The 21,855-nt window shown below is 34.2% G+C and overlaps 1 protein-coding gene across 2 annotated transcripts; it reads left to right on the top strand.

Moving 5' to 3' along the window:
* The first annotated feature begins 1,805 nt into the window (after window positions 1–1,805).
* Window positions 1,806–20,981, top strand: LOC110446442 (visual system homeobox 2-like). 2 transcript variants are annotated; one of them, XM_021491596.1, is made up of 5 exons: window positions 1,806–2,502; window positions 6,055–6,148; window positions 11,086–11,209; window positions 19,521–19,701; window positions 20,320–20,981. In XM_021491596.1, the coding sequence occupies exons 1-5, from the start codon at window positions 2,076–2,078 to the stop codon at window positions 20,616–20,618; spliced, it is 1,125 nt and encodes a 374-aa protein (XP_021347271.1). In that variant the 5' UTR covers window positions 1,806–2,075; the 3' UTR covers window positions 20,619–20,981. The 2 variants fall into 2 exon arrangements, with proteins under 2 accessions (XP_021347271.1, XP_021347269.1); XM_021491594.1 differs by having other exon boundaries at window positions 20,317–20,981.
* Window positions 20,982–21,855: the final 874 nt, after the last annotated feature.

The following is a 21,855-nucleotide window of genomic DNA, read 5'->3' as shown; positions in this document are numbered from 1 at the left end:
CTGAAAAAATCACCGTTGCAATAATCTGTTAAATAAAGAAATGAGGTACCTGGATTCTAAGTATGTATTACAAAAAGCTATGTTGTACTGAATGCATTATATTAACCAACACGGGAAAATATGATATACAATATGTATAACATATTTTATACACCATCAAGTGGAAACTATTTTTACAATATGTGTAACAAACAGGGAATGTATGCTATAAAATATGCATTACATATTATACACACCATTACATGGAAACTTATTAGCATAAAAGTATACACATTGTTATATAACATACATGTTAAAATCCTAGTTATTGTGTTGACATGTAATATTTACTGTCAATATTACATAATAATTGATGATAGCATTTTGTAGTGATATTTAAAAGGAGTTGTAATCTTCTTTTAATTATGCATGTATATGTATTATATTAAAAAATTTAAGATTTACAAATGTATCTTAATTTTTTCGTGTTTGCATTTAAATTATTAATTTTTGTGTAATCTATTAAATTAACCATGTTTATATCTGTGAAAATACATGACTTTGCATGAGAAAATAGCACAATCTATTAAAACGTAAACATGGAAATTAAAAATTGAATCAAACCAGGAAAATAATCGAAAATGACGGCTTCAGAAACTTCTTGGAAATAAAGCCCAGTAAGTAAAAGTTGAAGTGAGAACATATGAGATAATATGATATATTCAAATACGACTTTTTATTTTTCTAAAATTAATCTTAGTAAAACTTACATCTGTAAATCAAACTTGATAGGGTATTTACTTAGTAATATAAAACACAGAGAAAAAGAACGGACAATCTGTATAACAAGATGAAAATATTTTAAAGTGAGTGGCATTTAGCCTGTATACACTAATTCAACCAGATTTATTTCTAAACTTGCAGGTATAAAATGTTTTTAAAAACATCTTTTTTGACTAGATAACATTTAGATTAAGCCCTTACATAACAAGAATCAATGGCTGACCGTATAGTATAATAATGTCAATCTCTTTTCATATGTATGTCAGGTTTTAATATCACAACTGTCAAATCCTACTCCACCATAACGTAATCGCTCAGATATTTACTTCTCCATTAAATGTTTATTAAATTAATCATGATATATTTATAAAACTCATTTTAAACGTAATCTAACAACAAAAATGTTTTCCTTGTAATTCGAACAAAAAGTGTTTATCCTGAAATATTTTAACAACTAACGCTGAACAAATGATGTATTGTCGTTCAAATTAGATACGTTACAGGTTCTAATCATTATACTTTGATCATTATTAAATCGGCTCTGCAGTCTAGTGGAAAAAATCGATTGACATTTGAATCAATTAAGCGTGCACATTTAAATTCTCCTTATTTCTGTGGTAACGCCTGCTCCGGACGGACTCCCCACCTATCCAGCACTGACCAATGCATTGGCAAAAATTAAGTCAATTACTGATAGTGGTCATTTCTGCTTGTCAAACTTCTTGTAAAAATCTTGTGGATATATCACTTAATATGGTATCGTAGAAGGGGCCTATACACGCGTGCTGAAGCCCTCTCAAGCCGAGGCTATAGGCGTCAGGGGACCCCGTATTACAACGACAACGAGCGCGGTGAGAGAGGAGTAACGCAGCTAATAACTTCACGTGGCTGACTTGACACTCGATTGGTTGAGTGGCTGTGAGTGGCAGCATCAGCAGCCATAGATGTAGCAGGCGAGGGCGTGGCTTCACAAAGTAAATATACAATCGCTAATAAATTGATATAATCAGAAAAGACTGCTTAAATGATTCAAAAACAAGCTAACGACTCGATAAAAGGCTCCAGTGCGTGATATATTTTCGTGGCATCCTAACAGTACTTTTTATTAAGAATCTGTGATCATCATTTTCTGAATTAGGTGTTTAATTCAGTATAGACCTAATCATTGATCGGTATTTTGCAGTTATATATATTTTTTTTAAATATTTAACAAAATGTTTATACGGATTTAGCAGAAGACGTCCTTAGACGTATTTGATTGAAAGTGAGAATCATTCAAGAAGTTAACGCTGAAAAACACGGACGCATACGCGATGATGAACTTCGCCGCACATCACCATCCGTACGCGTTCGGAGTAACGGCGGCTGGAACCATAGGACTAACTGCTTCACCCTTTCCTGCCACACCCATTGCACATGGGGGGTCCTTACCTGATAGAAGTCAGAGAACACCGTTTGCAATTCAAGAACTTTTAGGACTAGGGAACAATAATCACGAATCAGAGAGACCAAGGCATTCCCAGAGTGACCCTATCTTATCGTCATCGTACCTGGCCTCGTCATTGTCCAGTTCGTTAGGACCAGTCCGGTCAGCAATCAAGGACATTCCAGTATCACTTCCTTACTCCACGTGGAGGTCCACCTTCATCAATGCTTTAAGCAGCTCAGCGCAATCTGTGTTCAACTTAGGACCCTCTCCGAATAACCTCTTGTCCAAAGGTAGTGACCATGTCAAAACAGGTGAGTATTTGTCTTTAAGAATGCTTTCATATTGCATCAAAACCGAAGGTCATCATGTTCTTATTGTGTATTAGTTTTTTATCATAATAATTTGTATGTATAATTTTTAGCTTGAGCAGATTTGAAACAAATTGTCATTTCTATATAAAATATAAACTCAGAGCAGACATGAATGAAAAACCTTTTTAAATATTTGTTTTTTAAATAAATCTACAAGTAAAACACATTTAAGTCTGTTATAAAAAGCAACATACAAACATAAACTGTATTATAGTGCGTGTATCCTATGCACAAAAAATGCGCTTCATATGAAGTAACCGGGCGTTTCATTTGTTCGATATTCTAGTCAGAAAACAATGCATGCCAATGTGTAGTTCGCTCGATTTTAAACGTTGTTAATATGTGTCATATTTTAAAGAATGCTAATTATAATGGCTAGCTTGTCGCACTTGACATTTTCACTCAAGAAATCCTCAAGATATATCAAACAAACTACATTTATACAGGTTTTATCAACAATCGTTTTCCGTACAAATGTGTCTGTTTTCCGTAAATTTGAGATAACAAAACTGAGCGTTCTTTCATCTTTCAGAGATAAAATATTTCTGTATTTATCACTGTTTTTCACGTTGTTGTTCGTTGATATTTGACACATTTTGGCGGGAAATGAATGGAGTTGAAACCTCCACACTTAGCAAGGGACACATCGTAAACACGCGAGGAATGTATAGATGAAAGAGCATTGTTTAACTGTCAAGCTAACAGCAACGTTTTGATTTTAAATACGAAAAGAAAACTAAACCAAATTTACAATTTTTTTTCTAGAATATTACTAGGAAATACATACTAATCTAGTTCATTATTTAACTTATAATTTCATGATATATTGCATTATGGTCTGAATGAAATTCCTAATAATAATATTATATATTCATTTTTAAATTCGATGCAAATGTAAATAAGAAAAGATGCGTTTATTCTCAAGAACTTACGAATATCTAAATAACTTTATAGTATAAACTTTTCCTTTTTCCTCGCATAAACATACACATTTCGCGCACAAATCGTTTGTAAGTATTGTGTTGTCACTTAAAATAATTCTTTGAATAGTAATACCGATTGTTAAAATAAAACACGCACATTTTTGTCTAGTTACTCCTCTTTTTCTAGTGTCAGATTTGAAATAAAATGTTAGGGTAAAAGAACTTTGTTCAGTATGTAATAATAAATACATATCGGGTGTAAATAGGGTAAACACTGAAGGATACGCATGCCAAAGAGTAATCCGATTTACTGTAAACACGGCCTCACCTACTGACCAGCGGCTAGTCGAATACTGACACGTGCAGACAGACCAGCTGGGGAAGATGGCACTCAATGATAACTTAGATACATCAAAATGCCCGAGTCTATAAGTAAAATTACTACATTAGTTTATTGGGTAAAAAAGACTGAAAATTAACAGGACTCTTAGTTTTTTCCAGCTAGTTGTAGTTTAATAGATGTAACATTATAAAAAAAATCAAATAAATGTGGAAATAATGATATAAAACATATACATTTTGTTATTTTTTCCTGGATAAGTTTCACCATAGAAATCTGGTTAAACAACCCAACGCAGAAAATGTCGGTAATCATCAGAGATATAGATATGAATTATGCCGGAACATGGATTCTGATAATTGTTTGATATCTCCATAAATAATAGAATAAATGTATATCTTATTCATATTTATACTATTACACCACATTTAGGTTTTATCCCCTCTTTGTTTGCAATAAGCTATCACAGAGACTAGCTGTACATGTCTAGTTGAAGGTGGCGATTTTATTCTTCTCTGATGGAGTTAATTTAGTGTAAATCTCACCGCTAAACCCACGTTCAGAACACCAATTAAGGAATGTTTCAAATTGCTAGAAGCATTATTTTTTTAACTAAAATAATTTGCGTTTGAAAATTAAAGTTGCGTGAAATGTCTTTACTTACGCCTTGCGTAGTGTCATCGCGAGGCCGTATAATTGGACGACAATCAGCAGATGGCTAATATTCTAATGGTATAAACCTTCATGCCATTTTAATGACAACACAAAAGAAGAGGCAATTACTTTCTCTATCATTTTATCTTTTTGATATTTGAAAGGCAGTTTGATACGTTAAAAGGTTATTTAACTGTATAAGTTAGGATTAAGGCATTGATATTAGTAGTGAAATATCGAAGAACTAACGCTTACATTACATGTGATGACTTTATTTTGAAATACTTGTAATGAATTGGATGTCTATAATGCCGCCTCAGGGTGTTTAAAGCTATAGGCTAAGCGTTGGTTCTTCTGAGGTGAACACAAATTGATCATTACTCTCATAGATATCCTTACCGTTCTACCTGTATAGTGAGGGACCTCTATAAACTATAAGCTGACTCATTCCATGCACGTGCGGAAATCCGGCGGGAAAAGAAGCATTTCGTCTGCGGCAGTTTATACGCATCAGTGCCATGGCCGATTAAAAATAGAATGAAAACATTTATTATTTATTAATATGAGGAAATGCGATTTCCTTTCAAATCGGAAAATTGCTTGTGGGTTTCGTCCATTTAAGCAAGATTAAACGATATTGGTTTTACACCCAAAGCGGCAAGCTAATTTATACAAGAGGTTAATTGACTGGGATTTTAATTAGCTAATTACAAACGTATGGTACAAACAATTATGTGTTTGAACTGTGTATCCTCATGCTAATACTTCCTTTACACAAATATTGCTGTCAATATTTCTATGTAACGCTGATTTTATAAAGTAGCTGATGACAAATCTTATCGTAGCATCATGAATAGTTTCCGGAAAGAGTTAAATAGACATTTTTTATTTCAAAAATGAAATTTTAGGAAAACAGAATATAGAAATATCTTAGAAATCAATGGTTGCAAACAAATAGATGTTAAATGAATGGTGCGTTAAATATATATTACTTTATAAGACATGAATTAACAACAAGAGTAAAACTTCCAGAACAGAATCAGACAATACGGCAAGGAAGACACAAGGAACTATAATAGGGCTATTGATTTAAGTCACAGAAGTAATTAACCGGTGGTTACAGATTTTCAATGTAATTGTGAACACAGGGTACATTTCTTTGGTTGATAGCTAGAAAACTAGCTTAATAGTTATATAAAAATGTTACTTATTTAATACAAGATTGTATTTAAAATAAAAATAAATACATTCAAAATTTAAATAAGGAGGACATCTCAAAGCCAACACACAGAAATTATCACATTCACGTTTTTAACTTGATATTTATTTTATTGTATAATTTAGATTATATTATATTGTGTGCACAAACAAGGAACTATCTACATAAGTAGTAAAACAAAGTTTGGACGCCTTTACAACACGTCTGCTTTGACAAGGAACGTAGAACTTATTACACGAGTGGACATTTAGTTGTTATAGCGCTGCATACTTAGTAATGTTAGAATCAAACGGCATTGAGGAATATAATTACAAGAAATTATATTTTAGAAAGACATTATTTCATGCCTATTTCAGGTCTGGAGTCAAGCTACAGTGACAAAGGTAGTTTGGAGAATATTGACAATGCTGGTATGAGCAGTAAGAAAAAGAAAAAGAAGCGACGTCACAGGTAATAAGCTTATTCTTTCACTCATCACGCTTACCCTCCGCCATTTATTACATCTACCCTATGTTAAATGCCATTGTAGATAATATGTACATTTTAAAAAATATCTGATAGATTAGATATTTTCCATTGTTTGTTTATATATACAATGCATTCTTATGAAGTGACATTAAGGGTTTATGAGTCATTATGAATATTCATTTAAACCACTTGACAAGTATACAGTAGGCCTACATCTAAACCACAGCTAAAATAACAAACTTGTCTTGCCCCACATTGAGACACTATGACCTCGTCAATATCTACCATACATATCTTATGCGCGTACACGTGCTTCCGAAATAATGAAAACAGCAAATCTTTGTTCTCTTTTGCACAAATACATATCGAATTTACGCATACATGTATAATAATAACTTAAGATTAGTTTAAACCAAGTCAAAATTCAAATATCATATTTGTGATATTTTTCTGAACTTTGCATAACCAATTAATATAAAATTAATGGTTAATTAAAGGAAAACACAATAATGTGTGTATGAGGGAAATCCGTACAATGGAGTCGAGTAATGCCGCAGTTTCTGAACATGTTCCATAATTGCCAATTTCATAGAAGCCATAATACATACAGTAACCAGAAATCAAGTAACTGAGACTCTAGCTTAAGTGTCGCAACAAAATCAGAGTGTTTGCTAAATGTGAATATGTTGGCTTCAAACGTAATACAATTAAGTAATATCTATTACATTGTGTTGTGACGGTCGTCGATATTAAATAATTTCACAGCTGAAGTTTTAATGGAATATAATACGAACGAAAAGAAATAATATGTTATACATTTGATAGCATACAAATTGTAAAATAAAATAAAGGAGTATTCACATATTCTTTCATACAAAAAGCAATGCCACCTCAATTAACCTAGTGAGATTGCTGCTCCCTGAAGAGGATATCAATCTTTTTTTTTTATCAAAAAGGAAAATACAAAGTGGGTAACTTGACCCCTAACTATGGCCGGAGGTAACTGGTTTCACGCCAAAAAGATCGAAGCTAGGTGGTATTCATGCCGAGGACGGAGTCGAAGCTGGCTGGTATTCATGCCGAGGACGGAGTCGACGACTCACAGTCGTTTGACGGCTATCCACTACATAGAACAACACATAACACAATAGGTTAAATCCCTTCTTCTGAGAATTCCTAATCATTATCAGCAGATGCATTGTCCTTTAGTGTCGTTTTCCGCATTTTCATGCAATTTCACAGAATGAGTATTGGCCTATTAGACGTTTGTCTACTGTCTGTAGGCAATTAATAAATTGGGTGAGACCAGGACCATTAGGGATTAGGGAAGTAATGCCTTTACGTACAATACAGGCCAATGAAAGCAACCACTTTTCTGACATTTTCCTTGGTAGTGGTAATGTGCAAATTGGCGTATTTATCAATTTAGATACACGAAAGTCTAATTTGAGCTAATTTGTTACCCTACATAATCGATACATGTAGCATGCACAAGGCTGTCTCCACAGACTTTCCGTGCCCCAAACTACTCCGCATTCGTTTTTATTTCTACTAAATATTTCAAATTTATTGGTGCAAAATGTCAATCCCTGTCGACGGAGGATGTGTTACAGGCCTACAATCTACCCTAGTCTGTGTGCAAAGGAAAATTAAGTTATTGGTTTCACAAATTGTGAAGCATTTGACATGAAATTAATATAAAATCGTAATCATACTGTCATGTTAATTCAGGTCCTTATGGAATATGTGTTACAACATTTGTAAAACAACTTCATTGGTAACGAATTTAAATCATTCTCTGGTTTACTAAAGATTTCAATTACGATTTTTCCTTTGACAGAAAGTATTATTTTAAAATGTTTACGTGCAAAATAATTTATCATTTGTCAACTTGCAAGAATGCATTTGTGTACTTAAGAGCACAGTAGTTTCATACACACAAGTGGAATCGGATCAATACTCAGAAAACACGTGGCCTTTATTGGGAGATACATTGTATAATGTAGAAAATTGGCGTACGGAAATAGATTTTGTTGTCATATAGAAAAAAAACTGTCTGAATGATTTTAAATGCATATAAACAATCAATATTTACAAAGTCAAATGTCAGTATAATCAATGTTACCACTGCATGTATGTGAATAAAAGTGGCTCTCTTTTATGATTCGTAGTAATAAAAACATTATTTATTAAGTTCATGTGTTAGGAAAGAATAAATGGACAGGCATTTCCTTTCAATGCTGTTGAAATGCTTTGACACAATTATTTTTTTCTTTTTTTTTCTTTCTAAATTAGTGTTTTAACATGATCTTTAAGTTCAAAGGGAACAGCTTGACCGGTGGTCAAGGTCAACTGTACTTTTATATTTATGTGATTCGAACCATATTCATGGGGATCATTTTGATACAGACAACAATGGACATACAATGTAGTTATAACTAATGTATCATAAAACAGATATTTTATTATATAAACCGGTGCATAGAAACTGGTCGACCAAATTTGTCTAATGTGGCTATCCATAACGGAATTAATACAAATTGTATTAGGCATTTTAGGTTTGAGTATGCCAGGAAGCATGTCAATAAGGTATATTATGAAGTATATATATTAGTTATTCAAAAAAAATATAGTAATAAAGTCTCTAAAGAAAAATAATAGTTATAAAAAGATGAATTTAAATGTATAAATAATTATATTAATCAAGTGTATTATGAAGTCTTCTAATTAAATAAGATAAATCAATTAAGGATGTTAAGAAGTATAGTAACTATGCAGAATAGTTCAACAATTAAGTTTATTAGAAAACAGATTAATTAAGTAAATAAGGAAACATAGCATTTAAGCATGTGTTGGAGTACAGTAATTAAGTATACTAACAAGAGAAGCACATATAATTAAGTACTTTCGGAAGCATAGGTATATTAGTATATTTGCAAGTGTAGCACATGTACATGGAATTAAGTACTTTCGGAAACATAGTATATTAGTATATTTGCAAGTGTAGCACATGTACATGTAATTAAGTACTTTCGGAAACATAGCATATTAGTATATTTGCAAGTGTAGCACATGTAATTTTAAAGTACTTAAGGAAGTATAGTAATTGAACATAGGGTTATTTGTATGTTCGGAAATATAGTAATTATGTATATAAAGAAGAATAGAAATGAAATTGAAATATAAGAAAGTGTCATAAATAAGTTTATTAAGAAGCATGGCAACTAGGAAGTATAAATCAATGAAGGAAGTAAGAAAGTGTGGAAGTTAATTATGTAAGGGAGCATGGTAATTAAATAACTATAGGAAGCATAGTAATTGAGAATCATTAGAAGATCTACATTTAATATGTAAGGAAGTATAGTTACTAAGTAGGTAAAGAAGTATCATAATAAAACATGTTAAGATGTATAAAAAAAATCGTATATTGGATAACTGTACTGATATCAGTGTCCTATTCCATAATTTGTGTTACACACACAGGTTTATTAAGAGAAGAGTTGTGACTGGCTGTACTTTTCCATTGTTTCATTTCTGACGTCACAGTTAGGACAACTTCGTGGCGTCACTAAATTCTTGCTAAAATGAGAAACTCTTAGACTCGTTTCATAAGCTTTATAAAACTCGGCAATTCATGTGTAAGATCGTCTCTATCTTAAACAGTTTAGTAATTACACACAAACATGTTCGACGTATAGTTATCTACTATGAGAGCCCATATTGTAGTTAAGTACGTTAGAAAGTTTTATAATTAAATATGTTAAAAAGAATATTACATAGGTATATCAAGAGGTATGGTAATAGCGTAAATATAAAAGCACCTAAAGAACTGTTACGTAATATGGTAATTGAGTATAGTTGGAAATGTATTAATTGATGTATGTATAGTAATTAAGTTATACTTATTATCTTTAAAATGGTGTAAAGTAAAAAAGTTTTACTAGTTATTTATATTATTGTATATAGTAATTAGGTTATACTTATTATCTATACATCGGTGTATAGTAATTAGGTTATACTTACTATCTATGCATCGGTGTATAGTAATTAAGTTATACTTATTATCTATACATCGGTGTATAGTTTAAGTTATACTTATTATCTATACATCGGTGTATAGTAATTAAGTTATACTTATAATCTGTACAATGGTGTATAGTAATTAAGTTATACTTATTATCTATGTAATGTTATATAGAAGTTAAGTATGTCCGGACGTTTAGTTATAAAACATCTTTAATGAGATGAGAAGTATAATGATTAAGTGTCTTATGCAGTACAGTAATTAAGTGTCTGATGACATATAATAATTAAGTCTCTGATGAAGTTGTTTTGTTAGGGAACTAAGTATCATCAAACGTTTGGTTACTAAGAATATGTATGGTAATCATGTTAAAACAAAACTATTTCGGTTTTTAATTTCCTTTAAGACGTGTACTTTCCAGTACAATAATTAAATTGTATTTGATTAACTATGAAATGATTCATATTTTTATGTGAAAGGACCCGACAATATTATCAATTGCAGTAAAATATATACTTAAATGTGTTTTTTTAACAATTAGACACAATGTACATTATAACATTAAAAACTATGAAACCGGTTATGAGTGGAGATCGATATTCAAAGACATTAAACCGTATAGTAATGCATTACTCTATGTATTTTACATTGAATGACTGCAATCACTAGCTACCTACAGAAGTTTTAGTTTTTATATTTTCATACACAATGCCCTCCGTTATGAAACTGTGTTTACAACTTTGGTATTCATGTTTTCATAAACAATGCATTTTGTTCAAGGTCAAACCAACCATATACAATGCTTACAGTGCACTTCAGGGTTCGTTTGATAATCACGCCCACTATAGCTAGACGTGCTTGCATTTGTTCAGGACTGCATCGCTTTTCATTCCAGGACTATATTTACTAGCTATCAACTCGAAGAGCTGGAGAAGGCGTTTAAAGAAGCCCACTACCCCGATGTATATGCTAGAGAAGTGTTAGCTCTGAAAACCAACCTACCTGAAGACAGAATACAGGTAACAATACCATCTTTAGCAGTTAACCTACCAGTTGCTTAATCTTACATAAAACCATTAAGTATGGTGCTGCATTTTGTTCCGTCTCTATAACGTGGCTCTGAGTTTTATTGTTTGGGTCGGTATAAAGGAGAAGGATGGATGGGCAGACTGGCATGATAGATATGGCAAACATACGCTTTCAAAAAGTTCAAAATTTTCAAAACACACTGACATTTCTCAGTTATAACTACACAAATTAGAATAGCTCAGATACAAACACACTGACATTACTCAGTTATACATACATTTCACTGACATTTCTCAGTTACAACTACACACACTGACATTACTTAGTTACAACTACACATACTGACATTACTTAGTTACAACTACACAAACTGACATTACTCATTTACAACTACAAACACTGACATTACTCATTTACAACTACACACACTGACATCACTCAGTTACAATTACACACACTGACATTACTCAGTTATACATACATTTCACTGACATTTCTCAGTTACAACTCCACATACTGACATTACTTAGTTACAACTACACACACTGACATTACTTAGTTACAACTACACACACTGACATCACTCAGTTACAACTACACATACTGACATTACTCAGTTACAACTACACACACTGACATTACTCAGTTACAACTACACACACTGACATTACTCAGTTACAACTACACACACTGACATTACACATTTACAACTACACACACTGACATTACACATTTACAACTACACACACTGACATTACTCAGTTACAATTACACACACTGACATTACACATTCTACTACACACACTGACATTACACATTTACAACTACACACACTGACATTACTCATTTACAACTTCACACATTGACATTACTCAGTTACAATTACACACACTATTACACATTCTACTACACACACTGACATTTCACATTTACAACTACACATACTGACATTACTTAGTTAGAACTACACACACTGACATTACGCATTTACAACTACACACGCTGACATTACTCAGTTACAATTACATGACATTACTCATTTACAATTACACCCACTGACATTACTCATTTACAATTACACACACTGACATCACTCAGCTACAATTACACACACTGACATTACACATTTACAATTACACACACTGACATTACACATTTACAACTACACACACTGACATTACACATTTACAACTACACACACTGACATGACACATTTACAACTACACACACTAACATTACTTAGTTACAACTACAAACGCTGATATTACACATTTACAACTACACACACTGACATTACACATTTACAACTACACACACTAACATTACTTAGTTACAACTACACACGCTGATATTACACAGTTACAACTACACACAATGACATTACTCAGATATAACTACACACATTCGAATTGCTCAGATACAAACTCTCAATGACATTTCTCAATTACAACTACACACACTGACATTACTCATTTACAACTACACACACTGACATTACTCATTTACATTTTCACACATTGACATTACTCAGTTACAACTACACACACTGACATTACTCATTTACAACTACACACACTGACATTACTCATTTACATTTTCACACATTGACATTACTTAGTTACAACTACACACACTGACATTACTCATTTACAACTACACACACTGACATTACTCATTTACATTTTCACACATTGACATTACTCAGTTACAACTACACACACTGACATTACTCATTTACAACTACACACACTGACATTACTCATTTACATTTTCACACATTGACATTACTTAGTTACAACTACACACACTGACATTACTCATTTACAACTACACACACTGACATTACTCATTTACATTTTCACACATTGACATTACTCAGTTACAACTACACAATGACATTACTGAGTTACAACTACATACACTGACATTACTCAGTTACAACTACACACACTGACATTACTCAGTTACCATTACACACACTGACATTACTCAGTTACAATCACACACACTGACATTACTCAGTTACAATTACACACACTGACATCACTCAGTTACAACTACACACACTGACATTACTCATTTACAACTACACACACTGACATTACTCAGTTACAACTACACACACTGACATTACTCAGTTACAACTACACACACTGACATTACTCAGTTACAACTACACACACTGACATCACTCAGTTACAATTACACACTATGACATTACTCAGTTACAATTACACACACTGACATTACTCATTTACAATTACACACACTGACATTACTCAGTTACAACTACACATTCTGACATTACTCAGTTACAATTATACACACTGACATTACTCATTTACAATTACACACACTGACATTACTCATTTACAATTACACACACTGACATCACTCAGTTACAACTACACACACTGACATTACTCATTTACAACTACACACACTGACATAACTCAGTTACAATTACACACACTGACATCACTCAGTTACAACTACACACACTGACATTACTGATTTACAACTACACACACTGACATTACTCAGTTACAACTACACACACTGACATTACACATTTACAACTACACACACTGACATTACTCATTTACAATTACACACACTGACATTACACATTTACAACTACACATACTGACATGACACATTTACAACTACACACACTGACATTACTCATTTACAATTACACACACTGACATTACTCAGTTACAACTACACCCACCAACATTACTTAGTTAGAACTACACACACTGACATTACTTAGTTACAACTACACACACTGATATTACTCAGTTACAATTACACACACTGACATTACTCAGTTACAACTACACACAATGACATTACTCAGTTACAACTACACCCACCAACATTACTTAGTTAGAACTACACACACTGACATTACTCAGTTACAATTAAACACACTGACATTACTCATTTACAACTACACACACTGACATCACACATTTACAACTACACACACTGACATTACTCATTTACAATTACACACACTGACATTACTCAGTTACAACTACACACAATGACATTACTCAGTTACACCTACACCCACCAACATTACTTAGTTAGAACTACACACACTGACATTACTCAGTTACAATAACACACACTGACATTACTCAGTTACAACTACAAACACTGACATTACTCAGTTACAATTACACACACTGAAATTATTCATTTACAATTACACACACTGATATTACTCAGTTACAACTACTCACACTGACATTACTCAGTTACAATTACACACACTGACATTACTCAGTTACAATTACACACACTGAAATTACTCATTTACAATTACACACACTGATATTACTCAGTTACAACTACACACACTGACATTACTCAGTTACAATTACACACACTGACATCACTCAGTTACAACTACACACACTGACATTACTCATTTACAACTACACACACTGACATTACTCAGTTACAATTACACACACTGACATTACTCAGTTACAACTACACACACTGACATTACTCAGTTACAATTACACACACTGACATTACTCAGTTACAACTACACACACTGACATTACTCATTTACAACTTCACACATTGACATTACTCAGTTACAACTACACAATGACATTACTCAGTTACAACTACACACACTGACATTACTCATTTACAATTACACACACTGATATTACTCAGTTACAACTACACACCGACATTACTCAGTTACAACTTCACACATTGACATTACTCAGTTACAACTGACATTACTCAGTTACAACTACATACACTGACCTTACTCAGTTACAACTACACACACTGATATTACTCAGCTACAACTACACACTTACAAAAAGCATATGAAAAAAACTTATCAGACGACAGCACGTGTACAGTAGTAATGGGAAATATAACTTATCAGACGACAGCACGTGTACAGTAGTGATGGGAAATATAACTTATCAGACGACAGCACGTGTACAGTAGTGATGGGAAATATAACTTATCAGACGACAGCACGTGTACAGTAGTGATGGGAAATATAACTTATCAGACAACAGCACGTGTACAGTAGTAGTGGGAAATATAACTTTTCAGACGACAGCACGTGTACAGTAGTGATGGGAAATATAACTTATCAGACGACAGCACGAGTACAGCAGTGATGGGAAATATAACTTATCAGACTACATCTCGTGTACAGTAGTGATGTGAAATATAACTTATCAGACAACAGCACGTGTACAGTAGTACTGGGAAAGATAACTTATCAGACAACAGCACGTGTAGAGTAGTGATGGGAAATATAACTAATCAGACAACAGCACGTGTACAGTAGTACTGGGAAAGATAACTTATCAGACAACAGCACGTGTACACTAGTGCTGGGAAATATAACTTATCAGACGACAGCACGGGTACAGTAGTGATGGGAAATATAACTTCACATGCTAGCAGGTGATGGGCAATATAACTTATCAGACGACAGCACGTGTACGGTAGTGATGGGAAATATAACTTCACATGCTAATCAGACGACAGCACGTGTACAGTAGGGATGGGAAATATAACTTATCAGACAACAGCACGTGTACAGTAGTGCTGGGAGATATAACTTATCAGACGACAGCACGGGTACAGTAGTGATGGGAAATATAACTTCACATGCTAATCAGACGACAGCACGTGTACAGTAGTGCTGGGCAATATAACTTATCAGACGACAGCAAGTGTACAGTAGTGATGGGAAATATAACTTGTCAGTCAACAGCACGTGTACAGTAGTGCTGGGCAATATAACTTATCAGACGACAGCACATGTACAGTAGTGATGGGAAATATAACTTCACATGCTAATCAGACGACAGCACGTGTACAGTAGTGATGGGAAATATAACTTCACATGCTAGCAGTTGTAATCATTGTCATATATTTTGTTTTATAAGATTTACATGCTCCTAGTAGATATTTCTGTACTTTTATAATTAAATCAGATGTGCTTCTTATAATAACCAGTAGAAGAAACCAAGGCACCGAGGTTCATATCTATTTCCGTTCATATGACTAGCATCCGGGAACTCCATCGCAATTTTTCATCTGTGAGTTAAGGCCACATGTCCATATTTGATAGAAAGCTTCACGCATCATAACGTTACTAATGTCTTTAGTAAGTGAAACGAGGAAATTAAGGAGTGTGTGTTTTCACAGAGATAGGGGTGTCCATTGGAAGTTGTGTAAGTGAGTAACAATGCTGCTATAGTGTAATTGGAGGTGGTGTTATCGAAACAATAACGGAATTATCTCTGTGTAACTTTCACCGTGAACGCGCGCCAATCTTACGGTGTCGTAATAACTGTAATCAGCACTAGACGGCTTGAGTCTACGTGTACCAATATACTACAGTAGTTGGGTAAAACTCCAGTGATTAGCTCTGGTCATACGTGTCCCAAATAGGTATCAACTAATAACTAGTGGTTCTAGTCACCACAGGTTTCACAGACGTTACCATTCGTGGCCACTGCACACCAGATAGTAGTTAGCGCCACCAGCGATAGGCCCTGCTACAAAACATCACTTAACAAAGCAAACACCAAATTGAGTAGATTGCTAATCATTTAATGTATTTTGCGTCATAAAGACATGTAATAAGCAATTAAGAGTGTCTGGGTAAGCCGAATCAAAGTGAGTGTCCTTCCACGCTTAGACGGCCTCTGTCACACCGAGTGGTTGGCGTTTCGAGGCAAGCACTGCCTCCGACAGACTGAGCGCAGTAAAGCTAACGCATGTCGATAGCGATAGGGTGTGTACGAAAAAGTACATATAAAATATATACGCTCAATCCAAGTTCCCAATTAAGGTCTATTAACACCGCAGAGGTGGATCCCATGGGCTCACGAGGCGATGGTCGGCCCAGTGAGGGGGAAAGGTAATAACACAAGGCGCTGGCTGGCTAAAATGGTGGCCTGTCTACAATCGGCATGATTAATTTCTGATCAAACAGAACAGAGCACTATCTTGTTCGGACACTTATTTTTCGTTGAATGAAACTGATGCCCCAAGAGACATATTTGTCACAATGTGTTTTGCTATGAGGATATCAAGAGCGAGGAGAATGAAATGCTGTCGACTAATTTCCATTTATCTAATAGATTAGCTGTATTCTTATACGCATCCTCCACAATTATGTGATTTCAATTAATAGATTTGTTATACTAATGCAATTTCTCCTGTCGTGACCAGTTTCAATTAAAAGCTAATTGGAGATCGCGCCATGAGACGCGTTAAGTTTATTGCATTTCCCTCGCTCCACAAGGGATGGGGACGCTCAATGAATTAATGCGCCTTCAATAACTCCTAGCGGATTTTTATTCGAATACAAAATGTCCTTATTGTTCTTCTTTATGAAAAAATCCGATGCTTAGTAATAGTGATTTGGAAGTAGTAGATTAAAACCTTCCCCGGGGCCCCGGGTCAACCATTGAACAGCGCGTAAATCACGCGCTAAAGACCGACCGTCACGGTCTGTGATCAGTCAATGGACCGTAAACTAGCGCTGTCATAATTCTTGATTTAAGCCTTGTAATCGAACACTTGATCACGTTTTATAGACGTGCGATCAGCTATAATTATAAATTGATGCATCTTATTGAATTTTGATCCAAGGCAGTATCACGTAATGGCGTAATATCAGCCTTGGACATATAAATGTTTCTAACCAAAGACAAGAACTTGTCTGACATGATAAACAGGCTCACATTCCAATTACTACACTTCAACCCAAATTGGATATCCAATGCAAAAATGAAATTGCGTACTGTAATCGAAATTGAAAATTCCCTTATTTAAGGCACTATTTTCATATGTGACAGAAATCACTTTATCCACTTAATAGAATTCATGGAAACTCAGGCATTCTGAATGTTTTGCACAGCAATTAATTATCAATGTGTTTAATTAAACAATTTTACTAGTTTAGTTTGTTTTGTTTTACAACGTTGCTGTAATTCATCGTAGCTAAGTCGGTAACAATATGAACGAGTCCCACTCCCATGGTGTTAATACCGGTTATAAATTACACACTAAGATCAGCCACCTCCGCACGTCATCGGTTTCTGTTTTCAACATCAGGTAGCAATACAACAATTTATTGACGCAAACAAACGAAAATTCAATGGTCAATCATTGATTTCCTTTCCATACAATGAGGAATCAAATAACATTATGTTACAGTGTTTGTGTTAATCAGATAAAGATGTTTTTATAATTCAACATTCCTGACAGGAAATTTCTCGTTTTCCGTTTCTTGTCCGAAATCCCTGTCACCGGTACCGAGCCCTCCCTAATGATCCTAGGGTGGGCTAATGATATCTTTTGGCAATTAAATCGTGTGTCTAATTACAAGTTAATAAGATTTATACCAACCCATTACTTCCTCTTAGCCCATCAAAGAAATAGCCGTAATTGGTTTAGTGGCACTGGGATAATACCGCCCGTCGCTACCACCGGCTAATGACGCGCGTGTGATACTACTCGGCGCTGCCGTCGGCACGTGCTGCGCAGTCGATCAATATGACGTCGATACAAAGCGGAAACTTCACAATGGTCCACCAGTGATTTTACACACATCTTCATTACTTCGTCGAAACGTTTGCATCAATTAATAAATTACAGCGTGGCATGGTTTGCAAATTATCTGGAATTTCTACTTTCTATAGCAAAGGGTCGTTAAGATACGTTGAAAAACAACCCATCACGTGGCGACGTTGTGACAGCGTGGAGGTGAAACGCGAGACTTGTGCGAGAATAGACACAAGTCTACCTTTGCCTGGAACTAAAATAGTCCCCACTGGCTAAACGTCTATGTTGTATCTTAAAGACAATAGCATTATGTGTATTTTGCCATTGTTGTATAATACTTGGATAACAATTTATTATCGCGATACAAGCACTATACATTTCGTTCAATAAAAGCACGTGACTGTTAATTCAAAAGACACTTGAATGCTGCATTATGTTTTTTCTTGTTAAGAGTTGTTTTAGGACATGACATGAACAATACACAGGATTATATATTCACTGACAGATGCAGTAGATATTGTAATCTAAGCTCCGATTGATAAATCTATATCTGCATAAGGCATATTAACATTGCTTTGTAGATTTCACCTATTTTTCCTATTTGCAATATAGCTATGAATACATGCAACACAAACACATTCGTTATTATTTGAAGCTATATACACACAACTGTTATCAGATTTCACATTAATAACATACATGTTCATATATCTATTACAGGTTTGGTTTCAAAACAGACGTGCAAAATGGAGAAAGACAGAAAAGACTTGGGGTAGAAGTAGTATAATGGCAGAATATGGTTTATATGGCGCCATGGTACGACACTCACTTCCACTTCCGGAAACGATATTAAAAAGTGCAAAAGATGGCGTCCTGGACTCTTGCGCTCCATGGCTTCTCAGTGAGTGTCAGACGTTTTTTCGTACTAAAACAGTTTTAAACACACAAAGTAAAGACACGTGTTATTATAACGGACATGTGAAACCAATTTAGCAGGCGCACATTTAAATAGTCCATATGCATCGTTTCCTTACTTCGTAATTTCCGTGATTTTACGTCATTGGCTGTGCTGGTGGACGATCTGTCCCCTAAGTTGGCCCTAACCGTGTAGCAGAAATTCATTGTGGCACGTTTTACATTAAATGCTAGTTTAAGAGTAATTTGTCTATAGTAGCCTAGTGCTTTAGTGTACCTTTCCGTTTTGCTGTATTCCCACATATATTTCGGAACACTCTCACGTGATTGTCACTGTTCTGAGCTTTGATACCACTGGTGATCCAAAATGGACGATCTACTCATATGGTTTAATAATATAATATTACGTTGTTTGCCTTTATGCATCGACTGATTGATGTTTAAACAGATACTTTCATAGGTTATGTTTCTAGTGAATATAACACAGTTAATACACGTAGTTAAAATATACCGTAAAACATTACAGAAATTTACTTGTTTAACGTATTGGACAGGTGTTGTGTAGAAAGAGACGTTTTAAGTCGTGTGTGTCTCTATCCAGCAGGTATGCATAAAAAGTCAATTGAAGCCGCCGCCAAACTTCAAGAAGAAGATGATGAACCGGTGGAGAAGGATACCCTGGACGTCCGAGACAGGGACAGAGAGGAGATCCGGTCGGAAAGTATCGCCTCCCTCCGGGCCAAAGCTCAGGAACACAGTGCCAAGTTCATACACGAGAATCAGGAAAAGTCGGACAGTTGTACCGACTCCCCTCCACCAAGTGACAATTACAAAAGCAGGTTCGAGGAACCCAGAGTTGACAATGAAAACTCCCATTCACAGGAGGAGATTGACGTAGTGTGACGAGTTCTATGAAAAGCAAACATTACATGACGTCATGTTGGACGGAAGAGTGATGACGACATTTTGGACGGGATAGTGATGCATGACGTCAATGAAAAATGTGTGATGATTTAATGGTGTAGTAAATATATATATGACGTCAATGTTGACATAAGACACTTGATATGGCGTTTCGATGTATGACGTCATTCATAATGTTTCTATTCTTGATTTCAGGTTAATTGTTACACGATATATATATATATATATATAACGTGTATGTTGAATGCCATATATTGTAAGCACGTATATACATAGTATTGTTCTATTAATAACTATGAAATTTCCTTTATTCAAATGAATTTCTTATACATTAAAAATGTCAAAAACACCTGCCAGGTTTTTACTTTTTTATTATTACGGAAATAACAATGATTGAATATTTCAAAAAAATATCAAACTATTTTATATGATTTTGAGGTATTTGATTTCCCATTACAAATTATGAAAATTTAAAATTATATTTGTGAGATAACAAAGATAATCATTCATAAAGTCTGTAGAAAACAAATAACGTAATCAAAACACACAGCTACAGACTTAAAAATTGGTTAACGAAAAATCACCTACAGCATACATGTACATTTATAGATTTATAAATGAAAAATCACGTACACAAGACATAAAGATTTATAAAGGACAAACCACGTACACAAGACATATAAAGATTGATAAAAGACAAATCACGTACACAAGACATATAAAGATTGATAAAGGACAAACCACGTACAAAAGACATATAAAAATTGATAAAGTACAAATCACGTACAAAAGACATATAAAGATTGATAAAGGACAAATCACGTACACAAGACATATAAAAATTGATAAAGTACAAATCACGTACACAAGACATATAAAAATTGATAAAGGACAAATCACGTACAAAAGACATATAAAGATCGATAAAGGATAAATCACGTACCCAAGACATATAAAAATTGATAAAGGACAAATCACGTACACAAGACATACAAAGATTGATAAAGGACAAATCACGTACAAAAGACATATAAAGATCGATAAAGGATAAATCACGTAAACAAGACATATAAAAATTGATAAAGGACAAATCACGTACAAGAGACATATAAAGATCGATAAAGGATAAATCACGTAAACAAGACATATAAAAATTGATAAAGGACAAATCACGTACACAAGACATACAAAGATTGATAAAGGACAAATCACGTAC

Source organism: Mizuhopecten yessoensis, unplaced genomic scaffold (assembly GCF_002113885.1).
Source record: "Mizuhopecten yessoensis strain PY_sf001 unplaced genomic scaffold, ASM211388v2 scaffold2699, whole genome shotgun sequence".
Lineage (NCBI taxonomy): Eukaryota > Metazoa > Mollusca > Bivalvia > Pectinida > Pectinidae > Mizuhopecten > Mizuhopecten yessoensis.
This window is presented reverse-complemented; position numbering and strand designations above follow the sequence as displayed.